This window comes from Xiphophorus maculatus, chromosome 22 (genome assembly GCF_002775205.1).
Source record: "Xiphophorus maculatus strain JP 163 A chromosome 22, X_maculatus-5.0-male, whole genome shotgun sequence".
NCBI lineage: Eukaryota > Metazoa > Chordata > Actinopteri > Cyprinodontiformes > Poeciliidae > Xiphophorus > Xiphophorus maculatus.
This window is the reverse complement of record NC_036464.1, coordinates 1655585-1679006: the sequence shown is the minus strand read 5'-3', so window position 1 is coordinate 1679006 and position 23422 is coordinate 1655585. Positions and strand designations below refer to the sequence as shown.

Here is a 23422-nt window from a genome sequence, read left to right as displayed (position 1 = left end):
AAAAAGACAAATAATTCATTATTAAAAACCAACTCCAATTGTTAATTTTTCTTTGTTATAAATTATGTAATGCCTGTTTATTCCCCTTTTCAAATGAGCATTCATAAAGAACTTACATTTGTGGGACAAGCTACAGAAATGAGCATGTAGGTTGCACCGATGAAAATTAATTTCTGCAAATGCCAAACAGCTTATACTGCTGTTAACATGTATGACTGATTATTTGACTGAATTCTGGAAAAACAAATATTTTTCATAATCTAAAATTGCATTTGTTTGACAAACAGGCCTCAGCAGCTGGTGAAGAACCATCCAAAGCCAAAAGACTTGTTCTTCCTTCTCATGCTGGTTCCTAGTCTTTTTTCCAGTGAAAGAGATCCCACTCAGAACCATCTCACTGATTCCACCAAAATACATTTCTGTACAGGTGCAGCATCAGCAAAGGCCCATTGATTGATATCTCTGATTTCCTTAAACCAGAGATTAACCAAATTTAACATCTTAAATTTGGTGAATATCTTAAAATTAACCAAATTTAAAGATATATTCCAATTACTTTGCTTATTACAGTTTTGTGGTGCTTTGCTACTTTGAAAAAATATAACTATGTGAATGTATTTCAGATTAAGATTGGCATAGAGAAAGTAGTATAAACAGTCCCATTACTCATCACTAAATTAGATTTTCTAGCATCTGAACATTGACTATGTGAAAGTTTATCATTTTAATACAAGGTACAGTTTTATATGGTATGTGCATGGTAATTTAAGCCAGATGACATATTGGATCATGTCTGCTCAAAATATTATGCATAAAGAAGAAAATGGTCATCCTATTGCCTTTCAGTGGTGTGGATCATTACTTTTGACCATGCTTCAGTTGTGCTTTTGAGCTTAAGTAGATTGGTGTTTCTTGACTTGTGTAGGTGTGGTGACTTACCAGAATTTTTATTTGTGTTCATTTTCTGCGGGGCTCTATGTCCTTCCGTTTTAGTTTTCTGTTGAGTTCTTTCCCCTTACCATCTCTGTGTTTACATTGTGCTGAAAAGAAGAACATATAAAAAAATAATGGTCTGGATGAGCATTTATTTGTTGTAGGTAGGTTCCTTAAACTGTGAAGTCCAAAACACTCCTTTATGGGGTTAATCAACTGAAAAGTAAAGAACACTCGCTTAATGTACAGTAAGTCTGTTCCCAATGTAGAAAACAGTCCTCCTAATTCCTGCACATTACATGTTGAATATTACACAGGACCTGTGTGTCTGTGCACTTCTACATGTAACTTTCATTCTTTTGTACTTGCAATTTCAAAACTCAGTCCTCCTGATATCACCACCTTACATGATGACTATTACACAAGACCTGTGCGTTTGAACAGTAGTTAATATAATTTCAATGACTTCATTTTAGAAAATAAGTTGGTCGTTGGAGACCAATAGTACCTCTGGAGGGTTGGTTAAACAGGATCTGCATGCATCCAGGTCACCAGCCTGATATAGTTCATTTTTGAAAATCTGAAATGTAAAGACCACTCACTAATTGTGAGTTTGTTCCCAATGTAGAAAACAGTCCTCACTATTCCAGCACATTACATGTTGAGTATTACACAGGACCTCTGTGTATGGGTGTTTTCACATGTGACTTTTATTCTTATGTACTTGTAATTTCAAATCTCTGTCCTCCCTTTTTAGGCAACTTACATATCAAGTATTACACAAGACCTATGGGTTTGCACAGAACTTAATATTGTTTAAATGACTTTATTTTAGAAAATAAGTTGGTTGTTGGAGACCAAAATTACCTCTGGAGGGTTGGTTGAACAGGATCTGTACGCATCCACATGACCAGCCTGACACGGTTCTTCTATGGAAATCTGAAATGTAAAGAACACTTGCTGAATGTGAGTTTGTTCCCAATGTAGAAAACAGTCCTCCTTATTCAGCCACATTACATGTTGAGTATTACACAGGACCTCTGTGTATGGGCGTTTCTACATGTCACTTTCATTCTTCTGTACTTGTCATTTCAAACCTCAGTCCTCCTTATTCTGGCACCTTACATGATGAGTATTACACAGGACCTGTGTGTATGGGCGTTTCTACATGTAACATTCATTCTTTTGTACTTGTAATTTCAAACCTCAGTCCTCCCTTTTTATGCAGCTTACATATCAAATACTAGACAACACCTGTGTGTTTGAACAGTACTTAATATCCTTTCAATGACTTAATTTTAGAAAATAAGTTGGTTGTTGGACACCAAAATTACCTCTGGAGGGTTGGTTGAACAGGATCCGCATGCATCCACGTCACCAGCCTGACACCTTTCATCTTTGGAAATCTGAAATGTAAAGAACACTCACTGAATATGAGTTTGTTCCCAATGTAGAAAACAGTCCTCCTTATTCCAGCACATTACATGTTGAGTATTACACAGGACCTGTGTGTATGGGCGCTTCTACATTTAACTTTCAGTCTTTTGTACTTGTAATTTCGAAACTAAGTCCTCCTTATTCTGGTACCTTACATGTTGAGTATTACACAGGACCTGTGTGTATGGGCGCTTCTAAATGCAACTTTCAATTCTTCTGTACTTGTAATTTCAAACCTCAGTCCTCCCGTTTTATGCAGCTTACATGTCAAGTATTACACAAGTCCTGTGTGTTTGAACAGTACTAAATATCATTTCAATCACTTTATTTTAGAAAATATGTTGGTCGTTTCAAACCAAAATTACCTCTGGAGGGTTAGTTGAACAGGATCCGCATGCGTCCACGTCAACAGCCTGACACAGTTCATCTTTGGAAATCTGAAATGAAGGGATGTACACTGAATGAGTCCGTACTTCTAAACCTACTACTGAATGAACCTGTCCAGCTGATTGTTAACCAGAACCTTTGTGTATTGACACTGCAAAATATATCTCCTGCTATAAAATGTTCATAAATATAAGGTTAGAATAAATTAATTTACATATGACAGTTTCTAGCATTTTGGATAGTACTGAACCAAGTTGAAATATTGGTCTGGTTAAGTCTTTCTCCAAAATCTGTTTTTTTTAGGCACTGCTAATCACTTCTTGTTTTCAACTATAATGAAACTCTGTACTACAACATGACATATCCTTCAAAAATGTCTTCAATGCTAGTAAAATGACTTGTGATAGAATTTTCACTCTTATCAATACCTTTCTTCTCCATGGCCAGTCAGAATCACCATAAACATAAGTGATTTCTTCCCCAGGACCAATATCTTTGAGTGCAAATAAACAAAGATGAGGTCTTCCATCCACCCTTGTAACTTTCAATTTGCTGTTTGGGTTCATCTCTTCATCATTTACCAGCCTCCCCAATGATCCATCCTCTCTGGCAGCATCAACACTAAAATATTAAGTAAGCAATAAGAATAATTATACCATGCAAGGGAAAGGATTTTGCATGTTTGCATGTCGGAAGAATATTCCTCCACCAACTAAAACTACTTTTACTGATGAAGCTGAAAATGTTTACATCACTTTGTTTAAATATAAAATAAAAAACAACCTTAAAACAGTCACATACCAAAGCTGTTGTCCATTGAACTTGAAATCAAACATAAAAGCCTCGAGTGCATCATGGTAAATTTTCAATCGGTTTTCTTGTTCCTTTCTACTTATGACTTCCCCTCTGTACTCAATAAGAATCTCCTTTTTGAAAGCACCGGCAACTGTACACACCCCGACCTGTAGGTAAACATAAGGAGTAAAGTAGAATAAACTTTAAACAATGCAGATCTTTCAAACAGTAGCAAATGAGATTAACATTTTTCAAAATCACTTAATTGATCTAATTTGATGTCTTTCTGTGATTACATAAACATTTGTTTGTCAACAGAATGGTGCTTCTAAATGTCACTCATTCTTTTGTACTTGTAATTTCAAAACTCAGTCCTCCTTTACATATATATATATATATATATATATATATATATTAATAATGTGCGGTATAAAAATAGTTTAAATGTCAAAACGCAAGATTAAAGAAAAAAGCAATCCTTCAATAAACTCTGGAATCATGTGCATAATAAAGTCACAACTCACCTTTAAATGAATTAATGTATTTTCATCAAATCCCTCTTTATCTTCACCTAAGGAGCAATAATAACTGGCATCATGTTTGGGATTTCTTTTTGCTCTCTGAGACCTTGTTGCTGACATCTCCTGCAAAGATCAGAGTAACGTGCTGTTGAGTAACAACATGACACTGTACACCAGGGGTGTCAAACTCCAGGCATCGAGGGCCAGTGTACTGCAACTTTTAGATGTTCCTCTGGTCCAAAATACCTGAATTATATGACTGAATTAGCTTCTAAGTGCAGTCAAGTTGATGACCTGCTGATAACCACCCCATTTGATCCAGCCGTGTGGCATCACAGACACATCTAAAAGTTGCTGGACACAAGCCCTCAAGAACTTGAGTTTGACACCTCTGCTGTACACAATATGATTTGATGCTATTGTATGAGAAAATGCTGTATTGAAGTACACAGTATTACATAATTGACTTTCTATTGACAAGTTCTCAATACCTTCAAATATTAAAACATTATCTTAATACTAATGATTATTACCTAGATAATTTGTGCTTGTGAAAGAATATCACTCACTGATACACAGAAAATGACCAAATACAGTTTTGTCTAATTCTGGAGTGAGTCACCTTCCCTTTAAACTCTGGTATGCTGACTAAGATGGTTGGTAAGAACTAGCTAAACTGCAGCAAATCAGATGCTTTGGTGTATCCAAACATCAAGTAACCTACAACATTCTTCAGAATTACAATGTTACATATCGTAAGAGAGTCTGTATGAGTCTTACCTCTTCCTCCAAGCAAAAGAAGTTCTATTAGCACTAATTGCTTGCACCTGGTCTTGACGGACTGTACCACGTTGATAGAGGAGGAGGGGTACAACAAAAGGAGAAATCCATTTTGTTTTGGAAGCATACAAGGTTTGATTTTTTTTCAGGAACAAGAAAATTAATTTATTTGAGTAATATTTTGTAACTTTCCTTCAATATTTCAAAGTTAAATAGTTTATCATACATTTTTATTTAATTAGGAGGCAGCAGTCAGATGGTATCTCCCACCAGCAATGTTTCATCATTTAAAAGGAAAGTCACTTCTTTTAATCATTTCTGTTCAATCAATTAATCAAGTTTACTTGTATAGCACATTTCAGCAGCAGTGCAGTTCAGTTTATATCATAAAAACAAAAACTGTTGTCTAATGACAGACACAACACCAGCAGAAAATGGTTGTCTGTTGTACCTGCCTACAGACAAATTAGACTACCTAATCTGCATGTAGGCAGAGTAGCAACATTGAGATAATGACAAAATATCAATTTTTAAAGTTTTGTGCTAACAGTAACATAAGTAATCATATTTTTGGCACTTTAAATATTATTTAAATAAATGCTTTTTATTTTTATATTTGTAATTCTGTATTACTCCATGAATAGTTATCCCTTCTTTCAAATTCAAAAATACTTTATTGATCCTAAAAGGGAAATTAAATTAAAAAAAGCTTGGGTCCTCTACCACAGGCCTTGGAGTCTGAGTGGTCTTCACGGTATATTAGCAGTTCCCAAGGGTGTGCTTCTCTGCATCATGCATTCCAATTTATTTCTAGGTATTTGTTTGAGCCACTCTTCCAGTTTAGGGGTTATCACCCTGAGGGTTTCAGTGACCACAGGCACTACTGTTGCCATCACCTTCCTCACTCTTTTAACCTCCTATCATGCATGGCATGCATTATTAATTCGTCTTCGATATTTGGGCTGATTGGGACCTAATGATTCCAAAAACAAAGAATTATCTTTCTACATGATATGTGGACATCATTTTTTTTTTCAGAAAAATATTTATTCATTTTAAATCACCATATTTAGCGCCTTTGTAAATCTCTACAGTTGCTAACTTTTGTAAACTTACACCACAACAATAAACACTGAACATCTTGGGTCTAGCCTGTAATGTGTTATAATCTTCCACCACCACTAAGTCATAAAATAATGACCTAACATGCAGACACCAGACCCCATGTAGAGCAAAATTTAGTATTGTGGACTAGACAGCCCAAAATAAGTCATCCACTTATATGGAAAATGTTTTTCTCAGGCTCCAGGAGGATGATGCTTTTTATGAGCCTTTGGTATTTCTCTAGTTTTTTCTGTTCCTTCTGATAATTTGGGATAGCTTTATCATTACAACTGCTTTGCTCTGCTGCTCAGTGATCACCATGTCCAGTTGGTTTACTTTTCCCATTTGTCTTTCTGTATCTGGAAGTCCCACACGATCTTAGTTTGTTCATTTTCTACCACCATATGTGGCATTTTCGATTTTATCGAGGTGTGTTCAAGGTTACATTACCTTCAGATGTTTCTTTACACTATTCCGGGTACTTGGTTGTGGCATTCCATGTATTCTTTTCATGCTACCATCTTACATCCTGGATTTAGATACTAGATTGTCTCAGGGGACTCTGCATACCATGCACCCAAGATCTTGCTTGGTATTATAGAGGGCCGCTATTGCTCTGGTGCTAGGCACCTGCTTATGTGCCACCATGAATACTACCTCTGTGCTGTGTTTCAGTCTAAGTCTTTCTGTCCATTGGTAGTATTGTTTACTCTTTGTTGTAAAACACCCTGTTGTTATGGTTGTGCATCATAACAAATAGCAAAGTGTGAAAAATATTTCCAAAAATCAGTCCAAATACACAGTATCCAAAACAAGAAGGAACTGTCCAAACAAAAGCTATTTTTCCCCCAGAAAGGCAGGAATGAAAGTTTAAAAGTAAAATTATCAATGAAAGAACAGAACTACTCCAATGTGCTACAACCTGAGCAGCACAATTTTCCATGCATCATCAGCAGCTTTTGTATTCTTATATCAGTGGACTGAATTTCCTCCCTTTTCCATCTTATCATCCCAGCGGGCTATATGATAACTGTGAATGCATAGCTGTTGATTGTCTGGACCTTGTTTCTCTCATTGGACTTGCCTTACTTATTGTAGGTACAGTGGCTTGCATAAGTGTCCATAGCCCTTGAACCTTTCTATTTTGTCACATTACAACCGCAAACATATTTTTACAGAATTCTATGGGAAAGACAAACACAAAGTGGTATACATTTGTGAAGTAGAGACAAAACTATACATGATTCAAAACATTTTTTACAAATGAAAGCTGAAAAGTGCAGTGTGCAAAAGTGTTCAACCCCCTTTCCCTAAGTGCAACCAATTGCCTTCAGAAGTTGCCTGATGACTACTAATGACTAAATAGAGTCCACCTGTGTGTAATCTAATCTTAGTAAAAATTCAACTCCTCTATGACTGCCTCAAAGGTTGGTTAAGAGAATATTTAGGAGCAAACAGCATCATCAAGTCCAAGGAACACATCAGACAGGTCAGGGATAAAGTTGTGGGGAAGCTTAAAGCAGGCTTAGGCTATAAACATGTTTTCCAAGCTTTGAATATCTCACAGAGTACTGTTCCACAAATAATCTGGAAATGGAAAGAGCATGGCACAGCTGTGAACCTACCAAGACAAGGCCATCCACCTAAACTTACAGGCTGAATAAGAAGAGCACTGATCAGAGATGCAACCAAGAGGTCCATGGTGGCTCTGGACCAAATGCAGAGATATCCACACCTCAGATGGGGGAATCTGTTCACAGTACAACTATTAGTCATGCACTGCACAAATGTGGTTTTCTGGAAGAGTGGCAATAAAAAAGCCATTATATAAAGAAAACCATAAGAAGTCCCATTTGCAGTTTGCCAGAAGCCATGTTGCGATACAGCAAAAATGATAAGACAAGACCAAAATTGAACTTTTTGGCAAAAATACAAAGCACTATTTGTGGCGGAGAACGGACACTGTACATCACTCTGAACACACCTTCCCCACTAACAAACATGGTGGTGGCAGCATCATGCTCTGGTGGTGCTTCTTTTCTTCAGGGACAGGAAAGATTGTAAGATGGATTGAGCCAAATACAGGGCAATCTTGGAAGAAAACCTGCTGGAGTCTGCAAAAGACTTGAGGCTGTGGTGGAGGTTCACCTTCCAGCAGGACAATGACCCTAAACATAAAGCCAGATCTATAATGGAATGGTTTAAATCAAAACATATTTATGTGTTAGAATGGCAAAGTCAAAGTCTAGACATAAATTCTGCTTCAAAATGCTTGGTTTTGGGGACGCAGAGCAGACCAGAATCAACAAAATGTTATTAGTGGAGTGCAAAAATAGTTTGGTGAAAAAATGGCTGTCTTATGGTTCATATTTCTTTTAATCCATGCACTTATTTCACACATTTATTAACCATAATGTTTTAAATAAACAATATTTGATCAAAATATATATTAATTTCTGTATATTTTTAGGTGCCACATACATTCCAAGGTTGGACAAAAGGTTGGGTTTGTCATGATTTGGGTGGTGAGGCAGAGGCAGCAGACCCAGGGTAAGATGAATAAGATGGTTTAATAATGAAAGAAGTCCAGAAATCCAAAAACATACAAAGTCCAGGCAGCACAAAGGAGCGGATGCAGAAGCTCGCAGATAGTGACAACAGGTACTGGACAAACACGACAAAGACCCGACGAGGAACAAAGAACATAGGTGGGGTTAAATACACAGAGGGTAATCAAGGAGACAAGAAACACCTGGGAACAATCAAGGGGAGACAGGACAACACGGAGACTCAGAGAGACAGAAACTAAAAATAAACACAGCTAAGGAAAAGATCCTGACCTTTATAAAATATTCACTCTTATAGCACAGAGTAATCATATTGCCAACTCATCCCCAGTGTAAATAGCGACACATGAATTAGAAGGACAGTGTAATCATTAGCAGGACCTTCCGGCAGACAACCAATCAGAATAAGACCTTGTGTGAATATTCATGAGGTATTGCTATTACACAAACCTGCCATAGGGGGCACTGTGGTGATACACAGATTATACACAAAATCAGGTTTATGTGTATTAAGCGGACATCTCTTTTTTTTTGCATTTTTGGGGTTTATGGACCAATAGAAACCTTTCTACGTTTTTAGATTTTTGTCAGAATTAGCAGGACACCGCTCCTGTCCTGTTAATTCAAAATGTCCTTCTAGTGTTGTGTGTATTCTGACAAAATGTCCTGCTAAATCACATACACCAACACACACACACACACACACACACACCTACATACACATACATACAAAGATTAAAAAGACAAATGAACCGAGCAGTCTTTGAACTGTGAGAGGACCGGGTTATTGAGGGGAAAATGCCCGGATTCAAACCTAGAACCTTCTGGCTCCATGGCAACAGTGCTACCACATGATTATAAAATCAAATGAAATCTAATTTATCATGCTTTGTTAATAATTAGTCTTGATTATTCACATTTAGCTGTAAGTTTCTAATAATATTTTCTATTCAAATTGATTTTTACCAACTAAATCATCAAGTAAACATATATATCTTAACACAAACACTTTGTTTTTCACTGAGGTGACTTTAGAATAAAATTGAATTACAAATAATTTATTTCTCTTTCTGCTCATAGGCATCCTGCTGCTGCTTGGGAAGAATATCAAGGTTATATTTAAATGGTTTCTCAACATTTACATTTTTTTACAATGTTTGACCTTAACTTGAAAATACATGTTTGACTTACAGTATGTCTGTGGTGGAGAAGAATACGTCCTTTTTTCTCTAAGTGACCATTCATTAAAACACGTCACCATTTCACACCGAGAAAAGACGACATCAGACACATTGATGGACTGAACTAATAAAGGGTGAAAATAAGTTAGATCCACTTCTGTAAATGTTGCTGAGTTTTTTACTGTTTTGTCCTTTAATCTTTCATGAAGATAGTCATTTGTAATGATCAGAAGTTGGTTGTGGAATCAGAGGAACTGCTGGACATCGTACTTCCTGCCAGCCTCAGACCAACTCTGAGACCAGGCAGAAGAGCTGAGACTCAGTTGAACGTTTTAGCCAAAAGCTGCATTTCAAAAATGAAACAACATTTGGCCAAACTGGAGGAACTTTTTCCTGTCCTGTCATGAAGCTGATTTCTGGCACTCTAACTCCTCTTTTTAATTTTTCCAAGCATTGCCTAAATTCCTGTGCCAGTATTTGGAAATGAAACAAATGTGTGTAAACCAGGAGTTTACCCTTTCAGAGACAAAGACCGTTTGATGAAGTTTAATGTTTATTAGCTAAAGAAAATCTAAATATTAATTGCTTTCTGCATTTATTCATATTCTCTGAAATAGCAATCCCCAAATTCCTGAGCGGTACATCAACCTATAAGAGGACAGTTGTTGGAGGAAGCTGCTGTTATGATCTTTGGGTGTTTGTGTTTTGATCTTATTGTTCATTTATGTTTATTAGGTCTTGTCACATTCAGTTCTTTTTTATTGTCATTTTTGCTAGTAGGATGATTAGTTCATTCCTTTATCTTCATTTCCTAATCATATTCTCATGTTCTATACCTTGTGTACTGAGATTCAGTTCCTTCAGCTCTGCGCTGGTCCGACCCACTGTGGTTCATCCTCTCAGTCTCAGTTCAGCTCTCGTTGTTTTGATCAGTCTCTTTCCCTCAGTGTCCTACTACCCACAGCTGTACTACATCTCCTCCAGGTGATTTCTTTGTCCTTCTCTATCATCATCCTGTAGAAAATCCCCCTGGTTTTCACTGTTCATTGCTGGATTCCTCCATCATTCCCTAACCTGTGATTCCCCTCTGGGTTTTCCTTTCATTTCATTATTGAAGAAACTCTTTCTGCTCTTGGGTTCCTTTGCAAAACCCCAACAGCTCTGAACTCCATCAGTCATAATAAAAACAAATCTGTGCATTATGGATAAAGTTCACACATCTGCAGTCCTTTATTGTACGTAAAGTATACAAACAGCAAAACACAGTTCTCAAGGCCTGACATGCTTACTCATAGAAAAATCTTTTCTCACAAATGAAACCGGCATGCCATAAACCATTTTAAACACTTCTTCACACATATAATCATCATAAAGTACTTTTAAATGATTCTTTAATATGTTTTAGATACTTTTATCCTTTCATTGTATAGGCAATGCAACTGACAGAGAAATCACAGCGTACACTGCTAAAAACACTGGTAGCATATAATGTAAAATAAAGATTCTTTTGTTCGTTCTTAGTAGAAAATGACTGATCTTACATGTCAAAATGACACATCCAACATCTCAAACAAGTGACACACACTGCTACAAAAGTATCTATAGCACCAAATTAAAGCTGAACATAGAATCGATCATAAATAATAGAATCAAATCATTTGAAGTGAAACAAACAGATTGAATCCCTTTTTTTTTCAGCGATAAATACTGCATCACCTAAACCCCAAACTACCTGACAAAGTCCACATTTTAGACTGATGCGTCTGTTCCAGCGTTTTAGGTGGAGATTTTCCTCTGAAGGAACAGATCTTCAGATCTTCAGGCTGAAAGTTGAAGTTGGTAAAAGTGCCATTGAAGTTACATGAGTTCTCTCAGAGTCGAGCACCATTCACAATCTGCTCTTCTTTCTGCATTAGGTTTCATTTTGTAAATTGCATCACAGTGGAAACCCTTTCTGCACACACACAGTTGCAGTTAAATGCTGCCAGTGGATTGCATACGTGATAGAGGCTTAATAGTAGAAACCTTAATGTAGCAAAAGGTTCATAAAATCATTTAAACAGGCACGCTTGTTTTGATTCACACTCCACCATCAATCTGTCCCAAATTACAGTTAAAGGGCAAAAATTATCATATTCTCACACCCCAAGCCCATAAATATTGAAAGCATGAGACGTGAATAAATCATAATCATTTCTTTTCAAATTAGATAAGTCATTTTAAAAGCACCCACAGACAACAAATCACACAGGAAGTAAAGACGATCATGAGTGATGACATGTCATGTAGAGCTTCAGTCTCTTCTGGGCTTGTAGATAAAACTGGGACTGTTTTAATAAACAGCCTAAAAGCAGCAGCTCATTGCACCGAGACATCAAAAGATGGAGTGAGGGTCCAAACCTTCCCCATAGACCCGGTTGTGCATTTTTCACATGTATCCATAAAAAGTCTCTGATGACCTTGAGTTGGTCCAAAGCTCAGCAGCAAGACTCATAATTAGAAGCAGCAGAAGCTCCAGCATCACTCCTTGGTGTGTGTGACTCCTAGCATCACTCCTTGGTGTGTGTGACTCCTAGCATCACTCCTTGGTGTGTGTGCCTCCTAGCATCACTCCTTGGTGTGTGTGACTCCTAGCATCACTCCTTGGTGTGTGTGCCTCCTAGCATCACTCCTTGGTGTGTGCGACTCCTAGCATCACTCCTTGGTGTGTGTGACTCCTAGCATCACTCCTTGGTGTGTGCGACTCCTAGCATCACTCCTTGGTGTGTGCGACTCCTAGCATCACTCCTTGGTGTGTGCGACTCCTAGCATCACTCCTTGGTGTGTGTGCGACTCCTGTCATACACTCCTACCCGATCCCTCAGATGCTCAAACCAAACTCTGCAGACACAAAACTCAACAAGAGCTCAGCTGCCTCATTGTTGTAACTCCAACAAAGAAAATGTCTGTATTTTCTACATAAACTTGAAAGCCTTAATTTATTTTAAAGACATTTTCCTTCAAGCTTCCTTTATTGTAAGATTTTTTTTACATTGTATTGTACTAACTTTGCTTTCTGTCTTTTGTTCAGGTGATATTTCGGTTTTGTGTGTGTGATGTTTTCCACAATTGGGTAAACTTTGTAAGAATCTATTATCATTTTGTACACATGTAGTTACCAGCTTAAAACCTGTAAAAAGGGTATGAGAACTGAAGGTTCAAGCTTTTACAACCAAGGAAAAACAAAAGTGTTTGATTACATGTCTGTATATAGACAGCAGGTTTCATGTGATGAGGTAGAAATGGAGAGAAGAACGCTAGCAGCTTGGAGACAAACTTTGACTCAGTTATTCATAGTTTTTATCTCTTATTAAGACAAATGCATTGGAAAGATTTTTTCCAGCAAGTTAATCTAAAGAAGTTGAACTGCCAGATTAATTTGCATTTATATATTTCATCTTTGATAACACAAATTGATTATTTTTTAGATTTGAGCAGTTCAGGAAACCCCGGTTGCCATGGCAGCAGCCTTCAGGTCATCTGCACATCCTGGCTTATTTCATGATGCTCCTCAGGTTTGCGGTGGGGAAGATTTGCTGGCCACACCAGGGATCACAGTGATGCTACCGTAATGCAGCTACTAAAACTTTTGGCAGTGTTGACAGGAGCTAAATCCTTCTTAGGAATAAAACTAGCTTCTCCATAAAGCTTGCCAGCAGATGGGAACATGACACTAAAATATCAATGTAAACCACAGACAGACTTTGGGCATCATAAAGCTCAGAGGACCAACACTAATAGCTGAGTTGGGACTTCAAATTATCACCGCCAGAGGAAACTTCACGCCGGACTCTTCCTACAACCTCGAAGACTTTGCTTTGGAGTGTTTTTCCAGGAGTTTTCTGACATTGTCTCTTGTTGAAAAATGATTTAACAAGTACTGGCTGGTAATGCCATGTCTTGGATAAGTCTCTGTAAGGTTTGAAGCTCCCTAGCTTTTCTAATGCTTTTACCACACTTTTTCCTACCACCTAACTTTCCATTAATATAGTTACATAGATAAAACACTCTTCACAGCTTACTCTTAGTGTCAGTACCTCTCTGCTTTTCAAATCAGTATTCTTCACTATGGTTACCACAGCAACAACATAACCATGAAATAACTCTTCTGTATCAAAATTTGTATTATTTGGTCAAAATTAACAGAAATTCAACTTTCAAAAATATTCTTCTTCGTGATTAATCTATATGACAAAAAAAAATTTCTACCAACTTCCATAAACAATTAAACTTTTTCAGAAAATTTCTACAGATTGAGATACATCTACATGGAATAAATAATAACACAGATGCTGTCTGTAATATGCAAATAGAAGTTTTTTTCAGATGTAGTTTGATATGACTAATAACATTTTATCTTATATATGCAGTATTATGCCAAACTTTGATAAGACTTCTTTAGTTTTCATTGACAAATAAACATAGGCGTCATAAACTGGTGCAATGATGGCTGAAAAAACAATTATGCAAAGATGAATATATTTGTTGTGGTTTTCTGAGGCGTGTTCTGGGTCCAAGCTGGGTTAGAGGTGAACTAAGACTGCACCTTCCCGTCAATGTCACCGCAATGTCAAAAAACAGCCAGTGACCAAGGCAACAAAGTGATCCATCATCTCTAACAGCCCGCAAGAGGCGACAAATTGGTTTGTAGATGATATGGAAAAGTTGGGGAGGGGGCAATAATCTTGTTAGATGCCTTCTCCGCTGATAAAGCCTGCGTCCCGAGGAGGGAAAAAAAGCTTTAAATCTTCGGTGTCATCTTCCTTCAGCAAGCTTTCTGGATGTTAACAAATAATGGAGCTATAATGGTTGAATAATATGTCAAAATCACCCAGCTTGTGCTTAAGGCTGGATCATCTATGTGTGTGTATGCGTAGGGGGGAGGGGGGAAGTGAGCTAAAAGCTATTTGCCAAGCTCTGGGAGTTAGCGAGCTGCCTCGCCCGCTCCTAATATCCTCATAAGCAGCCGAGGCTGACCTCACTTAATGAGGATTAATGCAGGATCAGATTGGAGTTTGTGCCTATCGAGACGCACTTCTGCGTGCCCACTCCCACCTGCTCGTAATTGATTGCACTCATTGAGGGTCCATGTCCCTGTGCAACCTCTGTGAACATGTGCTAAATGCTGCTTGTATGAAAAAGAAGATTTGGTTTAGAGAGAGAGAAAGAGAGAGTGACAGAGAGGGACAGGGAGAGGGAAGATGGGTAATAAAAAGAGCGAGGATGTGCAGGTCATGTGAGCCCAGGAGAGCGGGAAGTAATGGAATATTGAACTTTATTTTGACAGGTACCACTGCCTCTGCGGAGATGTATCAGATCTATGTTTATCATTATGTTGCTATGGGCAACCAAAAATGATAAAAATCAGAGCAGGTTAGTTGAAAGTCCTTGCGTTTTAAGACAAAAGCTCCGTTTTCCTGGTACTGCCATGTCATTTCTCAGTCTAGTCGTTATAATCTGTTTGTGGTAATGATGTAATTTTATGGTTTAGTTGCTGTGAATTCAGACTACCTCACTGATTGTTTACATCAAACCCTTCAACACCAAAAAAATCAATCTAGTGCAGCATAAAACATTAAAACCCCGCCTCTCATTAGGCAAAGGTTTTCTGCAGAAAGTGGAAATATTTGACTCATCGCTCACAGCCATAAACACGACGTTTCCCCAGGTTTGCAGCATGTTGTTTTCTTTGCTTTCTCAGAGGAGTTGTTCCACATCTCGACTTTCCTCTCTTACATCTAAATATAAACTTTAACGGCTGCTGCGCAAAATCAAGACAAAAAAAAAAAAGTAGATGTCACCAAGACAAATTATCAACGTTTGGAAATGGTAGAAGTGGGTTTTTTTGTCCAGTGGAATGTATATTAGAGCCAGTCATTCAGTCATTGTCTAGGAATGGGGAGATGGGTTTGGCGGCTTGGTGGGCGTTGAGGAGGCTGTCTCAGTGGGGGCCACTAGTCATACTGGCCCCTCGGTCAAGCCCTCCATGGGCAGGGTGGTGGCGTTGTCGACGGGCTGCGGGTCATCCTGGGCCGGCGGGGGCCCCCTGTTGGCAGCAGCCAGGCTGGCGTAAGGCAGGTGGCAGTCCATGTGCAGGAAGGGGGGGTAGTGCTGGCGGTAGCTGATGTAAGCAAACAGCAACCCGATCACTCCTCCCACAAAGGCATCTGCAAAGTCACACAAACAGGTTTTAATGACACGGTTCTCAAACTGTGGTGCAGGTACCTCTGGTGGTGCCTTTAGAAAACTGGTATTATGTGGGAGGTGATTACAAACACATTAGTTGTGCTGAACACCAACAGACTCTAAAAATAGAATCCAGATCTGGGAATTAAATGAACCAATCTTAACTGTGTTTGGGTTTGAAAACCTGAGGGATTTCTTAATGGCCATGCTCTCTTTTCAGGCTAACAAGCATTGGAATTACAAGCTAATAACAATGTTCAATGACTAGCCACATTATTAGGTAGATCTGTCCAAAAGCTTGTTTACACAAAGAGCAAATCAGCCAGTTAACATGGCAGCAAAACAATCCAATTAGACAACCTGATGCAGTAAAAAAAGACTGGCTAAAATTGAACTGAGCATGGCTGCAGTGCCAGAAAACAAAACCTGATCTACAGGAAGTCATCTCACTGGTTTACAGAAAAGGTCTAAAAAAAGTCAGAATGTCCAGATTGCAAAAGGTGTCTGGACCTTTGATGAAATCAGAAGTCTGAGGAGAATGGGCTGATTGATTTAAATTTAGAAAAAATCCAACACCTGCTATTATAATGTTTTTTTTTTTTTACAAATAGAATACCGTTCCTAAATACCCAACACCTCAAACTATAAAGCAGCTGTACTACAGCAGCAGAAGACCACACTAGGAGCCTGTCAGTAAAATTAGGCTAAAATAACAGAAGGGTATCAGGTTTGGGCAGAACCAAAATGGAAAACTGTTACCTGGTTTAATGACTTATGATTCCAGCAGTGAGATTCAGAAGAAAGGGTCAGGATTTGAAGTAAATAAGATGAAAGCTGCCTTGTGCCAACAGTTCAGACTGCTGCAGCTGAAATGATGTGAGAATATTTTTTTGGCAACCTTTTAGGCCCCAACTGTGAAATTTTCAAAGAGAGGGCTTTTTACCATCTCTGGCCACTTAGCACCCATGTTCTGATGACTACTTCCAGCAGAATAATTCACTACATTACAAAACTTCAGTCAGCTCACAAAGGATTCATGACCATCACAGAGGATTCACTGTACTCTGCTTCTTACACCCTGTTGAGTATATGCCACAAAGAATTAAATTCAATTGTGAAAGGGCTCCAATCACGTTACAGCAAGGTGTGCCTTATGCAATGACTAGGGAATCTATTTATTTGCACTGACACAGAAATAAATACTGGTGAAGAAAGTATGTATCACTTTTCTTCACAGTGTCCACTAAAGGAAATAATTTCTCTTTGATAATCTCCTATTGTTGTATATTTATTAGGGTTATAACAGGGGTGTAACATTAAAAATTTGTCTTCTGCCATTTTGAATTATTTTACCACCAGAAACACTAATGAAAAATCCACAGAAAGGGAGAACAAATTCCTCAACATGGACCTGAACATCAGACTGCAGTGAAGCCGTATAAAAGAAGGGACAGAGCAGACTGTACTGCTTCAATACCCTTCAGTCTTTCAGTGTTTGCTGTAACATGCTGCATGTCTTGCATAAGTCTGTTCTGGAGAGTTAAATTTCAGCGTTAGAGCCGGTGACCTGAAAACCTTTGGAGATGATTCAGTAAAGGAGGACAACCATGAACATCCTCTTCATCAGACTGTTATACTACCGAGTTTCTTCAGTCAGAGGCAACAGGAGCTGCATCTCCTGCATGTATTCGAAACTTTGTCAAATTTTCCACTAATGTCAGAAAAACACAATTTTGCAATTAAAATCACACATGTATCAGTTTGTTCACACAATAAGTTGTTAAAAACATGCTGTACCGTCGTCCTACAACTTCCTGTCATCTTCTTCTTCGTGGTTTTTACACCATCTGGTTGTTGATCATGTGACTCGTCTGATGCAAAATAAGTATTTCCATTGCAATTTTGATAAATCAACTAATTTTAATACGGACAAAAAAAACAAAACACTTCATCCCAGTGCAAAAACTCTATCGAAAATTGTAAATATTTACTTTTACAATTTCAATTTGTGCAATTTTATGGTACTACAGACAATCATCTGCATATTTAACAACTTTTTAAATAAATGTGTATCATATGATTTAAAACAACATTCATTTGGAATTATTGGAAGTATTTTTGCATTAAATTGAGAATTAACTGTAGAAACAGTTGTAGTAAAGCAGAAACTCGGTGGGATTTTGTGTTCATGTTCTATTCAGGAGCTTCATTGCGCCTAAAAAGAACAAGTTCAAGAAGCATCTGCTGACCCGACGCCACCGTTGTGTGTTGCCCTTAAATCTTACATGCAAAGCAGCCATATTGGATTTTCAGGATGTTATCTAAAATCTCCAACTCTTCTATTCAAAACCCCATCTCCAATTGTATTTTTAATTAAGTGAAAAATCCTTTATTTTGTTTTGATATTATGCCACTAAATGCAGCATTAACTGAAGAGATACTTGTTTATAATGAAGGGATTCCCTTTTCGTCTGTAGGAGTGTGGTGATAAATAACACCTACTGTCGTGGAATGGGCCCGGTTAATTAGGCATTGCTGTATGGGCTGCAATGTTTCAGCGAACATTCATCACCACTGCCAAGTTTAGAGGTTGATGAAAGCAACATGAAAGGCAGAGCCATGAATCGTCGAGCTGGCTCACTCACCTCGGGCCGGGCCGTCGCTGGTACTCTGTCAGACGCTGAACAGGTTTGTATTACAGCTGACCCCATTTTAACTACAATACATCATAAAATATAGCACTGCTGTAATGAATATTAAGCAGGTATTGCCGATGATAGATCAAACTTGAGCTATACTTCCCTAATATCTGCACTGTAAAACAGAAGTTGAATGAAACATGAAATTGCATCAACTTTCGGTAAAAGGATCTGCAGAGCGGATGAGCTGGTGGTCCGGAGGTTCTTCTGATTCCTGTCAACTGAATTTACCAGACTGTGACTTGATTTAATCGATTAGTTTAGTGATGGTGAGAGTATTAATATTCATCAAGCACAGTGTAGCATCTGGGCTAATGGGAGCTCCCAGCTTGTGTTTACACTGGCAGCAGATTGGGGACTCTCAAATTTAATGGACTGCTCTATTGCAGCTTACTTCCAGCCGACGGAGTGCGAGCAGGAGGGAAACATAGATCCAGGGAGGATTCAGAAAATGATGGGCTTTCTTGTAAATGATGCAATTGTGTTGTTTTGGTTCTAAATAAATAAAGGCAGGTTGTAAAAAGAGCTGTTGGGTTTGCTGCCAAGAACATATGGCTTTCTAAAACTAATTAACACAATGTGATGGAGCTGTCATCATGTTATTTCTTTTCTATCTGAAACTCACACACTTGTGCAGTTCTCGCTCCCAGTCCCCCTCAGGTCATTCTTTTAGTTTTCCAGAATAAATATTGTAAAAAATGTAACATTTTAAAACTTGTGCTGATTTGTTCAGTTTTGTGAGGATTCCTCCTCATGTCATATTCTTTGGGTTTGGATTATTTTCTTGTTTATTTTTTTATGTTTCACCATCCTCTATTTGTTTCTCCTATTTTTGGTAGTAATGTGTTGCCATTAGATGTTTTTTAATATATTTTGTTTCTTAGATAATTCCCACGTTCGGATCTTTTTGCTGTTACTCTCTGTTCTGTTGCTGCACTATTGTTCCCTTCCCTCTCATTTTGTAGTTTCTCAGAGTTTTATTTCAGCTCCTTTATGTTAATTATTCATCTTTCCTCAGCTTGACGGTTTGCTCCCTCCCACAGGTGTCCCAATCACCTGATTTCATCACCTGCATCTGATGTTCTTCTCCAGTCATCCCTCAGTATTTAAGTCCACAGGTTCTCGTTGTTCTGGTTTCACTGCCCTCTCCTGACCACTCCCTTTGCAAGTCGTTCCTTTAGTTTATTATTATATATCTTCCGGCAATCTCCATCTTTCTCGGTCCTTTTTAACAACCTCACTCTTCTTCCAGAACCTGTGACCTTACTTTCACAATAAAACTCAACTATAACACATAAAAATTATATCTTTAGTCTTAATAAGAATTAGATAACACAGTGACTCAATTTCGTATTTCCATTAATCATCATTAAGCATACTAACTCTAAAGAAACATGCTTAAAATCACTCTGTAATAAATGTAATTACTGATATAATTTTAAATAACAATCCAACTTACAGCGATGTGACTGCAGATACTGTAAAGTCTAAACACAGACATTATAACGGGTGAAGGTAAAATGAAAGCCGTGTTGTTGGCTGGACCTTGCCAGTGGTGTTTGTAGTCACAAGTCCTGGACAGTGCAATCATCATGGCGCTGTAAAGAGGTAGAACCATGGCACAAAGACGCCAGCTGCGACCCCGGCCACCATCTGTGAAGCACTGCAGCTTTCCGGCCAAGTAGAAGGAGGTGAACCCGAGTCCAGAGAACGCAACTGGAAGGCAGAAAGAGACCGACGTCAGGCAGATCAACAGCTTTGTTCCAGAAAAGGTCAAAGCATTGACCATGTTTCAGTATATTAGCAATGGAAAGTCATGTGCATGCAGGTGAAATATATTTTTAAAACAACCTTTTAAAATCACTAAAGTGTTTTTGGTAACTGCAGGTAATCTAGCAGCAGGACAGAAGCAACCATGTTAGGTCTTTGGTCCTAAACCAAGGCTGCAGGTTTCTAACTGAAGGTGTAATCAGTGTGCGTACCAAATCATAAAATGATCTTAAAGACCGTGCCAAATGCAAGGATTTGTAAACATTGAATCAATTACATTGGCCAGCAGCTCACCGCTGCACATGGCAGCCAATACTGAGATTTCACAGCTCTGTGCTACATGAATGTGAATGGACAGCAGGCTTGCACATTAAGCAACATCTGCTGGGAAGTAGAAGAGGAACAGTGGTGGTCTAATTGTGGGAACTGAAGGCTGAACAGTGGAACCATTTGAGTTTTTGCTGAAGCAAAACGATTTGATGCTGCAGCAAAGCAAACAGCTGGCACATTTGTCACTCAACTAACAAGCTGGCCAGAACATATGACAGAACAAGAACTCAGAAAAGAGAGGAGAGCAGGGAAACCAAGTCAAACTGTCAACTTTAGCACAACCTGTTGTTCAGACTGAACTCACAAAGATTCAAAATTAAATCAGTTTGGATGTAAATGTGTGACGGACATGACTGACACTGAAAGCAAAACATTTTCATCCATTCAGAATAAAAGTACATTTATTATTTGTGATGCAGTTAATAAGAGTGAAATGTAAACTTAATGGGTGCCTTAATTTTCAAATTGAGTCTTGTAATCCAAAAAAAATCTACATTTTATTGCTGGCACAGTAAGTCTCTAAAACCTAAATTATAGAAGAGATATTTCAGCTAAAATCTACCCAAATGTGTCTATTTCTCATTTGTACATGAGAATTGCTCTCTAGCATTATGCTAAGGCAAATGGCTTGTTAATCCTCCTCATCATCATCATCAGAGCTTGCTCTTCCAGGAAAATAAAGGATTTATGAATCACTTTGTTCCAGTAGCACTTCCACTCCTTCATCCATCCACTTCTCATCAGCTCATTGCCAGGGGCAACATGGGAATTTGTGTCTTGCCCAAGGACATTTCAGCATGTAGTGGAACTAGTTCATTTTTTTTATTAAACTTCACAGTTAAAAATGGTGATGTCTTCCTGCAGCCTGCAACCAAATGGGAGTTTATGTGACTGAATTCCTCAAGAGCAGGAATAACAGAACTAATAATTTATGAGTGGAAAGAAGATGGAAATCCTGCTGCAGATAAAGTTAATTAACACTTTTCAGTTTGGAGAGAGCTACAACCCACACAGATTAACTGATGTTTTTTTAGAGACTAGCCTTTACTTTAAAGTTCCTCAGTCGGAGTATCCCTCAGTGCCCATCCATCTCACTTTCAGGTGACTCCTTCACATCCCAAACCTCGCAGCAGCCCACACTATTTGTCTTTTTGGCTCTAAACAAAGCTCAGGCAATTTAATTTGTCCTTTGGGAGGACAGAGTTACATTATCCTGGAAACTTATTCAGTCCCACACTTAACATTTTAACTTTGACTTCCAACAAGAAATTCACCTTTAAATGTAAACATCTCCAAAAACCGTTTAAAGTGGCAGTGTTATGTATTTTTCACATAGTGCCATTTTATTGCAGAAGAAAGTAACTTTGTCACATTAAATTGTAAAAAACATGATTATATATATAAGATATGATTAACACAAGTCATATTTGAAGTCCAGGCATTAAATTACCCAATTTCAAAGTAATTTAACATCTTCATATTGTGGAAGTTTCTTTAAAAACTCCTGCTCTTTCTGAAACTCCGTCTTCAGAAAATCCTCACAACATTTTTACAAGTGATTCACTAAGAAATAACTCTTACAACGAGCTCAGCTGATAAAAAGTTCCACCAGCTGTTTGCTAATTGTGGCTGGCTAGTCTGAAGGAGCTGAGTGGAGAAGTCGCAGGGAAGGAGCTGTGCCTCGCAGGCGGAGCTATGTCCACCCAGCTGTTTTGCACAGCTGAATGGTTGCCATGGAGTATTTCTTGAACATGCCCAAGTTGGAACAAAATTCAAAGCAGTCAGTTTTACATAATACTGTGTTTTCAAAAGAACCTTTGCAGAATTTCTTTTTATAAAACTGGAATAAAACATGAAAATGTATTACAGCTACAGATTCCAGCATATTATTACATCATACTCTCTGTGCTGCTTTGACTAACATGCAATAAGTTTCAGTTAAAAACCAAAACATGAAAAAGTTTATTTTACCAAATGAGGTGTATAACTGTACGAGAAAATAAAGTGAAGAGTTTATTGAAAGTAGATTTAAGTGTGGAGTCGGCAGCAGACCCCTGCATCCCTAAATAATCAAGGATGGATGGAAGAATGGGAACAAAAATGTAATGTGACAACAGTGAGAAACAGCCCGGCTCATTGTTAAATTCTTTCCTTTTCATTCCAGAACCATCCAGAGTCCATATGTTTACCAGAACAATCAGTGGAACTGGGAGTAATCAGGAGGATTAGCCAAACAATTGGGATGCATTATGCTCAAGTGGGGACATCAAGTATCCATCCTGTTCTCACTTTGCATAAAGAAACTCATAAACAAGCTTTTACATGTGAAATGTGTATAATTAACTAAGTGAATGAGTAACGCAATGAGGGGCAGCTACGAACGACTACAGGATGGTCCTCCAGAGGCAGCAGCAGAGAAGAACAACAACATAAAACATCTTGATAATAAATCAGCTGCATGCATCTTAAACAAACTCCCTGAGAGACAAAGAACAAATTCAGGAAAGCAGAATAATCAGAGGTGATTCGCATTGCACCTTTTTTTTGTTACAAATAAAATATATATATATCAAGTGAAGGTAAAGGTGATGCCTTTACCTGTCTTTCTGTCTGTCACTTAACTCTTCATCTCCATAATCAGAACCAAACTAACATGATGCAAAAAAAGTGAATCACTTTTGTGAAATTCACAA

The 23422-nt window shown here is 38.1% G+C and overlaps 2 protein-coding genes across 2 annotated transcripts in view; both read right to left on the bottom strand.

Annotated features, from left to right (window-relative positions):
* Nucleotides 1-575: 575 nt before the first annotated feature.
* Nucleotides 576-4596, bottom strand: LOC111606726 (histone-lysine N-methyltransferase pr-set7-like). The gene is made up of 7 exons (XM_023327884.1): nucleotides 4077-4596; nucleotides 3559-3719; nucleotides 3186-3378; nucleotides 2736-2807; nucleotides 2268-2339; nucleotides 1801-1872; nucleotides 576-1040 (listed from the first exon to the last, which is right to left on the bottom strand). The coding sequence occupies exons 1-7, from the start codon at nucleotides 4191-4193 to the stop codon at nucleotides 990-992; spliced, it is 738 nt and encodes a 245-aa protein (XP_023183652.1). The 5' UTR covers nucleotides 4194-4596; the 3' UTR covers nucleotides 576-989.
* A 6325-nt stretch (nucleotides 4597-10921) lies between these two features.
* The window catches only part of plpp4 (phospholipid phosphatase 4), a 60514-nt gene continuing 48013 nt past the window's right edge, over nucleotides 10922-23422 (bottom strand). The window contains exons 6-7 of the mRNA XM_023327885.1: nucleotides 20175-20345; nucleotides 10922-15911 (exon numbers count right to left, since the gene is read on the bottom strand). Coding sequence (XP_023183653.1) covers nucleotides 15703-15911; nucleotides 20175-20345 — 380 coding nt within the window. The 3' untranslated portion in view covers nucleotides 10922-15702. The remainder of the gene's footprint in view (nucleotides 15912-20174; nucleotides 20346-23422) is intronic.